At 38.7% G+C, this 14,793-nt stretch overlaps 1 protein-coding gene across 2 annotated transcripts in view; it reads left to right on the top strand.

Moving 5' to 3' along the window:
• LOC110448329 (laminin subunit alpha-like) overlaps positions 1-14,793 on the top strand; it is a 92,541-nt gene that overhangs the window by 63,607 nt on the left and 14,141 nt on the right. For both annotated transcript variants that reach the window (XM_021494505.1, XM_021494504.1), the window contains 16 exons: positions 2,911-3,004; positions 3,155-3,271; positions 3,831-4,016; positions 4,170-4,324; positions 4,971-5,141; positions 5,332-5,459; positions 5,641-5,797; positions 7,015-7,142; positions 7,405-7,739; positions 8,269-8,365; positions 10,767-10,884; positions 11,991-12,137; positions 12,386-12,531; positions 12,778-12,957; positions 13,225-13,343; positions 13,520-13,679. In XM_021494505.1, coding sequence (XP_021350180.1) covers positions 2,911-3,004; positions 3,155-3,271; positions 3,831-4,016; positions 4,170-4,324; positions 4,971-5,141; positions 5,332-5,459; positions 5,641-5,797; positions 7,015-7,142; positions 7,405-7,739; positions 8,269-8,365; positions 10,767-10,884; positions 11,991-12,137; positions 12,386-12,531; positions 12,778-12,957; positions 13,225-13,343; positions 13,520-13,679 — 2,438 coding nt within the window. The remainder of the gene's footprint in view (positions 1-2,910; positions 3,005-3,154; positions 3,272-3,830; positions 4,017-4,169; positions 4,325-4,970; positions 5,142-5,331; positions 5,460-5,640; positions 5,798-7,014; positions 7,143-7,404; positions 7,740-8,268; positions 8,366-10,766; positions 10,885-11,990; positions 12,138-12,385; positions 12,532-12,777; positions 12,958-13,224; positions 13,344-13,519; positions 13,680-14,793) is intronic.

Genomic DNA, 14,793 nt, shown 5'->3' with positions numbered 1-14,793 from the left:
ACGCTTTGTATAAGAAGTATTTCTGGTTGAGAGAATGACTTTGTCCACGCTTTGTATATGAAGAATTTCTGGTTGAGAGAATGGCATTGTCCACGCTTTGAATATGAAGTATTTCTGGTTGAGAGAATGACTTTGTCCACGCTTTGTATATGAAGAATTTCTGGTTGAGAGAATGGCATTGTTCACGCTTTGTATTTGAAGTATTTCTGCTTGAGAGAATGGCATTGTCCACGCTTTGTATAAGAAGTATTTCTGGTTGAGAGAATGACTTTGTCCACGCTTTGTATATGAAGAATATCTGGTTGAGAGAATGGAATTGTCCACGCTTTGTATATGAAGTATTTTTGGTTGAGAGAGTGGCATCATCACCACTTTGCGACCTAACTATGGTTGATTGTATGGCATCGTTTAGACTAATTGTGGGGTTTTCATTTCAGGTGTTCCTAACTCCCGTAAGGACTCGTATTTATACACATTATATATACATACCGTAGCTACTGACATAACCCCTGGAGGCATCAGCTCTCCCATTAACCCCTAATCCAGCAGTGTGACAGACGTTCAATTTGGGACAGTCTTCACAAAACCTGGATTGATTCTTGAAATTATTTATGAATTAAAATTTCAGAGCTGTTTCCTCCATTCGACATATTAAAGTAAGACCTGTCTCAACCAAACATCACATAGACCACTTTTTTGTTCAGAGTACACAGGTTTTTAGATAATGCAGGTTGGATTATATAGACATGTATACAATTGGACCTTATAGAGGGTCTGGTGTAGACAGGATTCCAAAATGTACAGTGAGATCAACTTAACCCTTTCACCCCTAAGTAACTTTAGTAGACTCTATCATACATTTATCTGGGTGAGTCCATTATGGTCTACAGTGGTGAAAGGGTTAAAGGCCTGGTCTATAAGCCTTTCAGATTAAAATGATGTAGGTTTATGCAGGTTTTTGGTTTAGACAGGTTACACAATATGTATTCCGTACCATACTCAACATAGATCTAGAATAGAAACAAAATTTGTGGTGAACATCAAAAACCCTTAAATATAATAGAAACACATAATAACATGCCTAGCCCCTAATAAGGATCCCCCGACTCCTTTCTTCCCATGAGCCTTTGTGGCCCCAGTAGAATAGAGACCGACTAATGGGCATGGTGAAGTCTGGTCCGATTTGATTTTCTTTATTTACATTGAATACAAACTAAGTGGTGAATGATTTGTAAGCTGAAGTGTTATGACAGGATTAAACTGCTTTGTAAAGTGATAAGAACAAGGTTTACCCCTTTAAAACATTTTGTTGATATTATCTGGTCAGGGCAGCATGTTTTATGTGACATTTTCATGCAACGATAGTAAAAGAAAAAAATAGTCTGTTAGAAATTAAAAGCAGTAAGCAATTGGACAGTGCTGCATGCATCCCTTAGCAACGATGATCTAACGGACAATGAGGATTACAGTCTCACTGCTGTTGTAACCTAGTCATTGTCTGTATCTTGTTCCTGTTGTGGATTCCAGTATAATTAAACTTGTACCTACTGCACTAACAGAATGCAGCCGTAGAGTATTGTTTTCTCAACCTGGTTCTATTTTTGTAAACAAATTTTTGGCTAATAAATTACAAATCAATTTTGATATAAGCTCCTGGAAGATTCCAAATATACAGTAAATAATGATGCAGATGCTTGATCTGCAGAAAAGGAACCTGATGACAAAAAAATATGTCTGCATTGAAATATATCCCATAGTCAATGTAGCACTGTATTAATATTTAATTCAATACGGTGAAATCAACACACTTTGGGGTATTGGTTTATAATAAAATAATATCTGAACTTTTGGTCCACTTTTCACATTTTAATGATGGAAAGTTTTACCAATTAAAAATGTACTATGTAAGATTTACAGGCCTTTTAGACCTCTTGATGGTATAATATTAAACACTACAGTTTAATACCAGTATGTACCAGTAGGTATATTTCTGGTTTCCAACATACCACAGCCAAAAACATTTCCTTGTATCAAAATTTACACATTGTATACCAGGTATAAAAATGTATATAAATATAATCTGTAATAACAATTTGTAGATATTGGGTATTTACAGATATATGAAATAAGTTTTTGTTGTAGCCTATATCAAAATGTCACATCCCTTTGCAGAGTTAGTTCCCCTTAGTCAAACAGTTTTTAAATCTACATGTTATTTTAATCTTATACCACCCTGTGTTTAACCTCAACTTCAAAATTCAAATGACCCAATCACATGTTTCTTAAGCTTCTCCTGGCTTGAAAACTCGAAATGAATTATATGATACGATACAAGAAACATTTTCATATGTTTGACCTTTTTAAAACCAAACTGAAGATTTTTAAGGGACAAATTTCCATTTCTTCTATTTAAGTTTTCCGTTAATTAAGCTGGCTGTTTAATGAATGTGATTTGAGAATGACTTGAAACATTTTGCTTTGACAAATTTTCNGGGGGGGAGGGGGGTCTTATTACCAAGCACGGGCTTATCACTGGTTATATACAGTACTAAAACCTTATGTGGTATGGGTGTGGAAATATACTAATACTGGTTAAGGTGAACATCGTACTCATAGATAGAGCTACTTCATCAACGTCTAAAGTATCAGTTTATAGGGAACAATTATTGTTCTTGATATTTTAAATTGAATTCTAATCACACCAATTAAAATATAAAGTGTATTTAAAGTTATGAATATACATGCTAAAATTGAAGAACTAAACTACGACGTTTAACACCTACAGTGCTGGAGGAATTAAATGAATGACAAGTATAATTATGTTGTTGGTTTATGCTTCAAACTTTGATATTTTTTCAAATATCTTATAAAGAACTATGTATAAAGTATTTTCCAACTTGGCTATTGCAGTCATTCGGTGTTGGGGATGTGTCTGCCAACCACAGGAATAGGAGTGCTGAACTCCTTGAAGCTGCCGAAAAGAAACTTAGAGAAACCGACATGGGTAGGTAGCTTTTCAATGGAGATACATGTTAACCTACTGTGGAAGACATTTTTATTAGTAGATTACTTACGAGAAATGCAACAAAACGCTTCAAGGAATAAACACTGCCTAGGTTATGAAAAGTGTAAAATTTGCCTGTTTTGTGTTCAGACTTGCAGGAGAGACTGGAGGATGCGACCTTCAACACCGACAAGGTCGAGGACACCAACCAGGAAGCGAAGGACCGACTTGACAACGTCAACATACAACTGCCTCCACTGGAATCCAGTAAGTAGATGGAAACTTTCACTTTCATTCCCAAAATTGAGGATATGTGTAGAGGTAAGGATGTATGCTAACTGACTGTGGCATAAATCTTTTTATATGCCCGTCAAATTTGACGGGAGTATTATGATATGGGTTTGTCCGTCCGGCGTAAACTTTTGTTGTCCGGCAATCTTCTCCTATATTTTTCGACTGATTTCTTTGAAACTTGGTATACGCGGTACTCTTGTTTCAAAAAGATTTCCCTAGTAAGATATGTTTATGAATGCCAATATGGATTTAGTGCTTACACAATTAAATGTTGCACAAGAATTGATGAAACATTAAAGGGTACACAATAATTGATGATGCATTTAAAAGAAATTCAAGAATTGATGACATATTTAAAAGGTACACAGGAATTGATGATGCATTAAAAGGTACACAAATGCAAAATAAAGTGACTTGCAGTACATGTTATACTACTATAAATACTGCAGACCTTTATCGACTTTGTATGACTTTGCTACCTAACTGATAATATTGGTGAGACATTTGATGACATTCTATGGTATCTTGACAGATACAGTTGGTACGAGGGCCAGAGATGCTATAACATTAGCCAACGCAGCTAGTCAAATGACTGCAGACGCTGGGAATAAGGTCAAAAACATCATCAGAAACTTGCCCTCAAACAAAGCAAAGGTTGAGAAACTCTTCAATGACAACACCAAGACGAAAAAAAACACGCAGTACGCAGAGCAGCAGAGTAAGTATTTCCATTGATATTTAAATTAAGAGGTCAAAGTTCATCAAAGTTTTTCAATAGATGTGGTTAGAAGTCAAGGTGTTGAGCAATTGTTTGCAGTAAAATAAAATTGGGCAGGACAATAAGAGTTTGATAATGTTTTCTTACCTACAGCCCAGGATGTCAAGGAGAAAGTGCCACAGATTATGGACCTGATTGAGCTGGTTGGAACACAATCCAAGAATGTGCGTAGTCTTCGTGACAGTGTGATGGGTAACATCACAGAACTGCGAGAAAAGATTATACTGGCACGTGACGAGGCAAACAGGGTGAGATAATCATGTTCATTTGACTTGTATAACATTCTTAGTAATTAGACTCTAACATGTGTACGGAATAATTCAATTTGACATTGTCACCACATCTATTGTTCATTTTACCACAAGTTAACCCCTGCAATGAAATTAGAGGGGTACACCAGAATCATGTTATCTGTCCTTCCGTCTGTCCGTCTATCGGTATACACTACTCTAGTTCTGGACCCTGATATAAATGATACTTTGGATGCCTTGCACATCTCTCTAACTTAACTAAGATTTATGGGCCTCGCTGTAATTATCTGTTACCCTATAGACACAATTATTGATTTTAACAAAACATTACACAACTGTACACATATCTTACCCATCAAACAAACCTGTGCACGTGTGACCATGTTGTTTCCGTTGATAAAGATTGAGGGGTAGCACTGTTGTTTGTTCGGTAAATTTTCGCCCCAGTTTAACTTTCGCTTCAGAGCTTGGACTCGACTGTGAGTATGGAGGAGGAGGACGTATTGCAATTTTTCTGGTATAGCAGTCATGTGGGGATATAAATTAGCATCTGGGTAACATTTCTAATTTTCTCCCTACTGGTATGCAAGTTTCTGCCATCTAAGACTTATTGTGATGAAACGTTCTATGTTTTTGTTTGCAGATCCGTGTTGGAATGGAGTTCCTTGGCAACACAACAGTTGCCCTGAGAAACCCACCAGATATTGACCTGGCTGGGTCATACAGTCGCCTCACGACCTACATCCGTACCCAGCAGAGTGACGCATTGCTGGCCTACATTGGGGCAGAATTCATCCCGGACAGACCTGATCCCGTAAGTATATAATCTAATGATGGGAAACATTTTTCTTACGGGTAAGGAAATTCATATTTAGTTAACTTTAAAATCCAACTTGATTTTATTACAAATTTATCCCAGCAGTTTCAGCGGGACATTAATTTTGGTTGTGTTAGCTATTTTGAGTTGGTCTGATGTTTCTTCATTTTCAACTTTCCTTCCGCAGGACTTTCTGGCCTTGGAACTACGCGACGGCCGAGTTATGTTTAAATATGACCTGGGGACAGGAGCCGCAGAGATCAGCCACCCATGGAGTGTAAATGACAACCAGTGGTACAAGGTTGTGGCTGAGCGGTGAGTCGACCCCCTACTAATTCTACTTCCTTCTTTACTGTGTAAATATGGTGTACTGTCTAGAGTTATCTGATCTTTAGTCAGATAATATAGAGATATTATATTTTATTTGAATTTATAATAAATCTGTTGAGGATATTTTATTTGAATTTATAATAAATCTGTTGATGTGCTTGTATAGGATTGGTAAGACGGGCACTCTGACACTGGAGCGTGACGTAGGTGTCGGGGTGGAGAGTGACAAGGCAAGTGGCAACTCGTCAGGAATATTTACTGTACTGGAACTGAACCCTGTCACAACCAAGTTCTATCTCGGAGGCGTGCCTAGTACGACTATGGTAAGTGTTTACTACAAGACTATTTCATTCCATAAATGCTGACAACTTATGATGACGATATAGTATATCTAGACCAAGATCTAGGGTAATCGGGTATGATGACGATATAGTATATCTAGATCATGATCTAGGGTGATCGGGTATGATGACGATATAGTATATCTAGATCAAGATCTAGGGTAATCGGGTATGATGACGATATAGTATATCTAGATCAAGAACTAGGGTGATGGGGTATGATGACGATATAGTATATCTAGATCAAGATCTAGGGTAATCGGGTATGATGACGATATAGTATATCTAGACCAAGATCTAGGGTGATCGGGTATGATGACGATATAGTATATCTAGATCAAGATCTAGGGTGATCGGGTATGATGACGATATAGTATATCTAGACCAAGATCTAGGGTGATCGGGTATGATGACGATATAGTATATCTAGACCAAGATCTAGGGTGATCGGGTATGATGACGATATAGTATATCTAGACCAAGATCTAGGGTGATCGGGTATGATGACGATATAGTATATCTAGACCAAGATCTAGGGTGATCGGGTATGATGACGATATAGTATATCTAGACCAAGATCTAGGGTGATCGGGTATGATGACGATATAGTATATCTAGACCAAGATCTAGGGTGATCGGGTATGATGACGATATAGTATATCTAGACCAAGATCTAGGGTGATCGGGTATGATGACGATATAGTATATCTAGACCAAGATCTAGGGTGATCGGGTATGATGACGATATAGTATATCTAGACCAAGATCTAGGGTAATCGGGTATGATGACGATATAGTATATCTAGATCAAGATCTAGGGTGATGGGGTATGATGACGATATAGTATATCTAGATCAAGTTCTAGGGAAATCGGGTATGATGACGATATAGTATATCTAGACCAAGATCTAGGGTGATCGGGTATGATGACGATATAGTATATCTAGACCAAGATATAGGGTGATCGGGTATGATGACGATATAGTATATCTAGACCAAGATCTGGGGTAATCGGGTATGATGACGATATAGTATATCTAGATCAAGATCTAGGGTGATCAATGGTGCAGTGGATAGCACACATGCTTCTCAACACCTGCTGTTCAAGATCCCGATTGGATATGAAAAGGTATTGAGTCACCTGCCTGACTCGGGTGATATTTGTGGTCTGTACTTCAGTCACCTATTTCTGTTGACAGTTGCCGAGGACAGTCATAGGCTCCAACTATTACGAAGGTGCTATGGAGGGTGTGGCATTTGACAGTCAACCAATGGGAATCTGGAACTTTGTTTACGGTGACAATAACTACATTGGAGCCATAGAAAGGTAAGACAAAGGAAATAATAAGCCGAGTAAATTACTTACAGTGTCTGAAAGTTGGATTTTTTTTACATTTCTAATGGAGAATGGTAAAGTATCAGTAATTAAAGAATTTTTACGAAAAGTTTTCTTCAATTTTAAGGTTTGTTAAATCTTCAGTTCTTGACCTACCCTTTTACAGAAAAAATAATGACCTCTCAAATTATGAATGATGAACAGTATCCACTATCGCTGTTTCAAGTGACATAAGAATACTATTAATTTACAGGAATGTTCTGGTTGAGGAAAAATCCAATGGCTTCAGCTTCAATGGTAACGGCTATGCCATAGTAAGTGCCAGAGAAGTTAACTTCCGTCCCCAACAGAAGGCCACCATCATCATGCATTTCAAGACTTATGCTAGTAACGGGCTTCTGTTCTTTATGGGGAAGGGGCGTGACTTCAGCTCCATTGAACTACGTGATGGCAGGATATCCTTTCAGTATGACTTGGGAGGCATGCCTGCCAAATTGATGACAGTACAGACTTACAACGACGGTGCATGGCACAAGATCCAAGCGGCTCGGGACAAACAGACAGGATTCCTGAGAGTCGACGAGGAAGGTAGGTTTTATCAGCACATTTTTTCGTTTGAACATTTTTATTTTTGAAACACTATAAATCTAGAAGACAGTGTCATGGTGCTCATTTATGTTCCTGCATTTGATGTTTTGGAACCCTCTATCATTGAGGTAGGAAGGGATATAGGGTTTTACCTGTTCATACATCTGTAAAGATGGCCGTGAACACTTAGCGCTAGTGACTTCATTATCAATACATGTTGATGTATTATTGAATTATTTGGGATGACAATACCTTGTTTTACACATACATTTAAGGGGAGCTGCATTTCAAAGTCAAATTCACATCCTTCACTTACTATGTAAGAAAAATGTTTTTAATTGTTTTGACTATATATTATGTCTCCCTGGATACAAAGCCAAACCCCTTTAAAATGCCCTAGTTGGACTGGGCACATGGTGGCTTTGTTACAAAGTAGTATCTTAATGTAATGTTAAATTGTTTGGAGGGCACCTGAGCTTTGAAAATTGTTGATTCACCTCCAGCTGTTTACCTATGGTTCATGTTACAGCCGGAATAGAGGGTAGGTCGCCGGGTACACTAGCCTCCCTCTCCTACACAGACGACATCTTCATAGGAGGATTCAACGAGCTCATCATGCCAGTCAAGTAAGTAGCCCTCCATCTGACTGTTACAGAGCATAGTAAGAAGCCCTCCATCTGACTGTTACGGAGCATAGAAAAAAGCCCTCCATCTGACTGTTACGGAGCATGGAAAGTAGCCCTCCATCTGACTGTTACGGAGCATAGAAAGTAGCCCTCCATCTGACTGTTACTGAGCATAGAGAGTAGCCCTCCGTCTGACTGTTACTGAGCATAGAAAGTAGCCCTCCGTCTGACTGTTACGGAACATAGAAAGTAAACCTCCATCTGACTGTTACGGAGCATAGATAGTAGCCCTCCATCTGACTGTTACAGAGCATAGAAAGTAGCCCTCCATCTGACTGTTACTGAGCATAGAAAGTAAACCTCCATCTGACTGTTACGGAGCATAGAAAGTAGCCCTCCATCTGACTGTTACGCAGCATAGAAAGTAGCCCTCCGTCTGACTGTTACGGAGCATAGAAAGTAGCCCTCCGTCTGACTGTTACAGAGCATAGAAAGTAGCCCTCCATCTGACTGTTACTGAGCATAGAGAGTAGCCCTCCGTCTGACTGTTACTGAGCATAGAAAGTAGCCCTCCGTCTGACTGTTACGGAACATAGAAAGTAGCCCTCCATCTGTCTGTTACGGAACATAGATAGTAGCCCTCCATCTGTCTGTTACGGAACATAGATAGTAGCCCTCCATCTGTCTGTTACGGAACATAGAAAGAAGCCCTCCATCTGTCTGTTACGGAACATAGAAAGAAGCCCTCCATCTGTCTGTTACGGAACATAGAAAGTAGCCCTCCATCTCCTCCATCTGACTGTTACTGAGCATAGAAAGTAAACCTCCATCTGACTGTTACGGAGCATAGATAGTAGCCCTCGAACTGACTGTTACGAAGCATAGAAAGTAGCCCTCCATCTGACTGTTACGGAGCATAGAAAGTAGTCCTCCGTCTGACTGTTACGGAGCATAGTAAATAGCCCTCCGTCTGACTGTTACGGAGCATAGAAAATCGCCCTCCGTCTGACTGTTACGGAGCATAGAAAGTAGCCCTCCGTCTGACTGTTACGGAACATAGAAAGTAATCCTCCATCTGACTGTTACGGAGCATAGATAGTAGCCCTCGAACTGACTGTTACGAAGCATAGAAAGTAGCCCTCCATCTGTCTGTTACGGAACATAGAAAGTAGCCCTCCATCTGTCTGTTATGGAACATAGAAAGTAGCCCTGCATCTGTCTGTTACGGAGCATAGAAAGTAGCCCTCCGTCTGACTGTTACAGAGCATAGAAAGTAGCCCTCCATCTGTCTGTTACGGAACATAGATAGTAGCCCTCCATCTGTCTGTTACGGAACATAGATAGTAGCCCTCCATCTGTCTGTTACGGAACATAGATAGTAGCCCTCCATCTGTCTGTTACGGAACATAGAAAGAAGCCCTCCATCTGTCTGTTACGGAACATAGAAAGAAGCCCTCCATCTGTCTGTTACGGAACATAGAAAGAAGCCCTCCATCTGTCTGTTACGGAACATAGAAAGCAGCCCTCCATCTGTCTGTTACGGAACATAGAAAGTAGCCCTCCATCTGTCTGTTACGGAGCATAGAAAGTAGCCCTCCGTCTGACTGTTACGGAACATAGAAAGTAGCCCTCCATCTGTCTGTTAGGGAACATAGAAAGTAGCCCTCCATCTGTCTGTTAGGGAACATAGAAAGTAGCCCTCCATCTGTCTGTTAGGGAACATAGAAAGTAGCCCTCCATCTGTCTGTTACGGAACATAGATAGTAGCCCTCCATCTGTCTGTTACGGAACATAGATAGTAGCCCTCCATCTGTCTGTTACGGAACATAGAAAGTAGCCCTCCATCTCCTCCATCTGACTGTTACTGAGCATAGAAAGTAACCCTCCGTCTGACTGTTACGGAACATAGAAAGTAGCCCTCCATCTGTCTGTTACGGAACATAGATAGTAGCCCTCCATCTGTCTGTTACGGAACATAGAAAGTAGCCCTGCATCTGTCTGTTACGGAGCATAGAAATACTGTCTTTTATACACATTTTAAGGATGTTTGTTACTTTACTTTTGAATCTCCATTCCAAAAAAGTTCTACTTCTAAGTGGTTTGTTACGGGACGTAAATCTTGAAAAATGCACAGATATAATGAAGAAGGTAGTTTTAGTGACATTTTATGAGTTACTGAATTTGTTTATTTTTATTTTCTTGAGCCTTTACCATTTTTTCACTTTTCCGTACCATATTATCTAAAGTACTGCACAATTTAAAATGAAACACACTATAATTTTCTTGTGCTTGCTGTTAAGCCTAGCCACTGGCTTAAACAGATCTTCCAGGTAAGGGTCCTTTCTAGTCTGTTATTTACCAGGTATCTAATAAACATTTTAATGTCTTATATTTTTTTAAGATATGTGAGTGCTGAGGGTTTCCGTGGCTGCATCAAGGATGTTCAGTTTGATAGTACGGTGTGGGATCTGATCAACAACAATGAGGCTAAGGGTGTTGTCCGAGGATGTCCAGAACAGGTAGGTGTGGCACGTCCATAGTTCACCTCATAATGTGTGGACATTACTATATTGGAGGAACCAAATGTGATATGTCCAAAATTTACCTCATACTATGTGGACATAACGTGTATTGACATGAAGTGGAGGAACCAAATGTGATACGTCCAAAATTTACCTCATACTATGTGGACATAACGTGTAGTGACATTAAGTGGAGGAACCAAATGTTACACGTCCAAAATTTACCTCATACTATGCGGACATAACGTGTATTGACATGAAGGGGAGGAACCAAATGTGATACGTCCAAAATTTGCCTCATACTATGTGGACATAACGTGTAGTGACATTAAGTGGAGGAACCAAATATAATACAAATGTTGTATGTTGTTGTTATTGTGTACACATTGGAGCCTCAATATTCCGTATAATTTGGCCAAAGTGGTTGCATACCTGGACAAGGATATATATAGAAAAAGGGCCAATCTGTCCCCTAAAATACTGACTGGAGCTAGCATGGAACAATCTGTCCTCCCAAAATAATGGCCACCTTAATCACTGAAATAGTGACATATTGATATCATAATTACTGACCTAGCAGGGACTAATATGAGATTTAGTTTGGGACATTTTACATTCTTTGTGATTTAGGGGGAGATTTTTACCCATTTTACATGAGGACCTTTACATCATAAAATTCAAAACTTTTTATTAACACATATATTAAATATACATACAAGTAATCCTTTCTGAATGTATAGAACTACACTTTTCAAAGTTTTGTCATTTTGTTAATCAGTTTTCAAATACAAGAACATGTTCTGATTGGAGAAATCATTTAAAAAAAAATTGCAGAAAATCAGTATATTTTTCAGCTCGAAAGAAAATTATAAGAGATGGTACATTTTTCATCCCGGGGAAATTTACCCATAAACAGTATAGAAAACTGGTTCCTTGTCTTTTATATTGATCTTTTCATGGATCGTATTTGTTTCATAATAATTACAATCTTATAAGTCAAAACTGAAATATCCAAACTGCCGAAGATACCTCAATGAGACTTCAATTTATATTATTCATTATTTTTTCCTATCGTTAACATTTATATTAAAATATTTTTACAGATGCTGAGAACAGCGACGTTTGGAGGAGACATTCCGGGCCACATTGCCATACCAATGGATAGCATCGGTGTCAACTTTGATGTTACATTCAGGATGAAGACTGTTTCTAACTCCAGTCTGCTTATGTATACCTCAGATAATAATCAGGTACTTACGCTCTAACCAGCTGTCAACATTACCTTCATAAAAATCACATGTATTTGCCACCCCGTTACAATACTATCTGCTCCCTACCGCCTCGGCTAGGGACAAGTTCTCGGAAGATTCAGTGCTTAATTAAGGCATACTCGGGTCAGATCATTGTACATTGAAGTTAAAAATGGAGCCATTAATGGGCCCAAGCCTGGAAGTCCACATAGAAAGGTATTCAAACAACTTTTTCTTCTCTATTACAGAATACTGTGTTTTCCGTGTCGACATCCATGGGTAAGATCATTGTTACAGCTGACCCCGGGGGCGACCTCACGCGTCTGGAGAGCAAAGTGAAAACCTACAATGACGGGAATTGGCATTACATCTCTATAATGAAGATGGGCAGAAAGTGAGACCATTATTTATAACTCCAAATGTTTATCCTTAATTCAACTGTTTGATAAAACAACTTCAGTCTTATATTTTTCATTTGATGGAGGAAAGTGGTTTTTGTTTTAAATATCATTTGAATTTACCACTTACCTCTCCTTCAATTCTCATCAGTCTGTTATCTGCTAAATTATCTGTTTCAGAATTTGGTACACATGTTTTTGGAAAATCTTATTGATATATACATATGTATTTAATTTTTCAGACTAATGATGAACATTGATGACAAGGAGATCATTGAGAACCCCACACAATCTTTAGAAGAGGAAATTATTACCCAGCGACCTATTTTCTTCGGCGGCACCGACTTCTCCGTGCCTGAATCCTCTGTTGGTGCAACAGCTCCCTTCTTTGGCTGTATCTCCGACATTACCATCAACGGAAAGTAGGTCTTGTTTTAGTATGTCCAACTTAGGGTATTCATTTGATTTAAATCCTGTATTTAGTTTCAACCTGGAAAATGATCTTCAAATTTTATACTAAATTAGAACAGAATGATATAGCACTATGAAACAGATATGAGCAACGAGTTGATATTTTTCAATATAAATCAAAGTTATTTGCAACAAGCGGTTTGCAATTCAACTCGATTAAAACGTCAACCTTGCTGTCTTAAACCATGAATTCATTGCTCAAATTTTCTTCATTTCAGATTCAAAAACTTTGCAAGCATACAGAGTCAGAATATAAGGGCTGTTACCCTGGGTGACTGTTCTGAATCACAACCCAGCGGACCAGTGGTGTTACCACCTGTTGTCACACCTAAGACAGGTACAGTTGTTCTCCGTGTTCAGCCAGAAAAAAACCTTTTTGTTCAGAAAAACATGACACAAATTCTTGAATGTTTATAATAGACATAAAAAAATAAACTTCAATTAAAAGTAGTGTCCCCTAGCCCTTTTCTGGTCTGAGTGTTCCCTCCATTCAATCGTGTTCACTGGTTGTAGGTCCGCCTGAACCAACAACTCCGACAGCAGTCCGACAGTGTGCCTTATCAACAGACGTGGACATCTCCCCTCAGCAGGGTGCTGTGTCTGGGAAATTGTTTGGCACATTCACCGAGAGTCGTGAGGAATATGCTTTGGTTCCAGCAAGTATGACCGTCAGGTATGTGTTATGTGTTAAAAACGATATGAAGGATCAGTGTATTGGTTAAGTCTCTGGCCTTCCCAGGTGGCTAAGGTCATAGATGTCGACCTCTGAAACATGCATACAGGTAGATATCCCTCTGAGCACATACCTAAGGAAGGTTTTTCATCATGAACTTTCCAGAAAAGCAGGGAGATGTATTTGAAGGTGCTGCAGCTTATATCTGTTCGGAAATTTGAAGATTTCCAATAATAATGTTGTCCTTCTCTGTCAGCTATAGAGTATTGTGTTATTGGAGACGCAAATCATTTTTATACGCCTCTCAAATTTGACAGGAGTGTTATCGTATGGCTCTGTCATTCCGTCCGGCGTAAACTTTTGTTTGTCCGGCAATCTCCTCCTACATTTTTCAATGGATCTCTTTGAAACTTGGTATACATTATAATCATGATATGAAGTTGTGTCTCCCTTAAAATAATTTTGATTTGACAATTTTTCCAAAAGTTATTGCCCTTTGTTCATTTTAGTATTTGAATTTTTGTCCGGAGATCTCCTCCTACATTTTTTGACAGATTTCTTTGAAACTTTGTAGGCTAAATAATCATGATATGTTGTTGTGTTTTCGTGAAAAGAATTTTGATTCGACGAATTTTGCAAATGTTATTGCCCTTTGTTCATTTCAGTATTTTTTTTTTTTATCCAGAGATTTTCTCCTACATTTTTATAGCATGTCAGCTAACCACTCTTTGAATGATGCAGATCTTATTTCAATATAAGAAAGTATATAACACTTTATTATATAATATAAGGCTTCTGAAGTGCAATAAAGGGGTGCAATAAAATTGATATTGAACGTGTGCAATAAAGATGCAAATGAGCGCGCGACACCGTGGGAACTAGGTCGTATTCCTACGCACTACTACTACTACTACTACTATAGTATAGGCCTACTACAACATGGCTGACGTAAACATTGGGGATTCTGTTCGAATTGACGGCAAAGGTAGGGGCACAGTACAAGAACTTGTTCCAATGGGATTTGCAACATTTTATAGAGTTTTAATCGAGGGAAGTGATATTGAGGTTGACTTGCCAGGTGATCGGTTAGAGCCAATACCCCAGACTATGACTC

The sequence above is a fragment of the Mizuhopecten yessoensis genome, unplaced genomic scaffold (assembly GCF_002113885.1).
Source record: "Mizuhopecten yessoensis strain PY_sf001 unplaced genomic scaffold, ASM211388v2 scaffold4001, whole genome shotgun sequence".
NCBI lineage: Eukaryota > Metazoa > Mollusca > Bivalvia > Pectinida > Pectinidae > Mizuhopecten > Mizuhopecten yessoensis.
The sequence above is the reverse complement of the archived record's forward strand: the minus strand, read 5'-3'. Positions and strand labels throughout refer to the sequence as shown.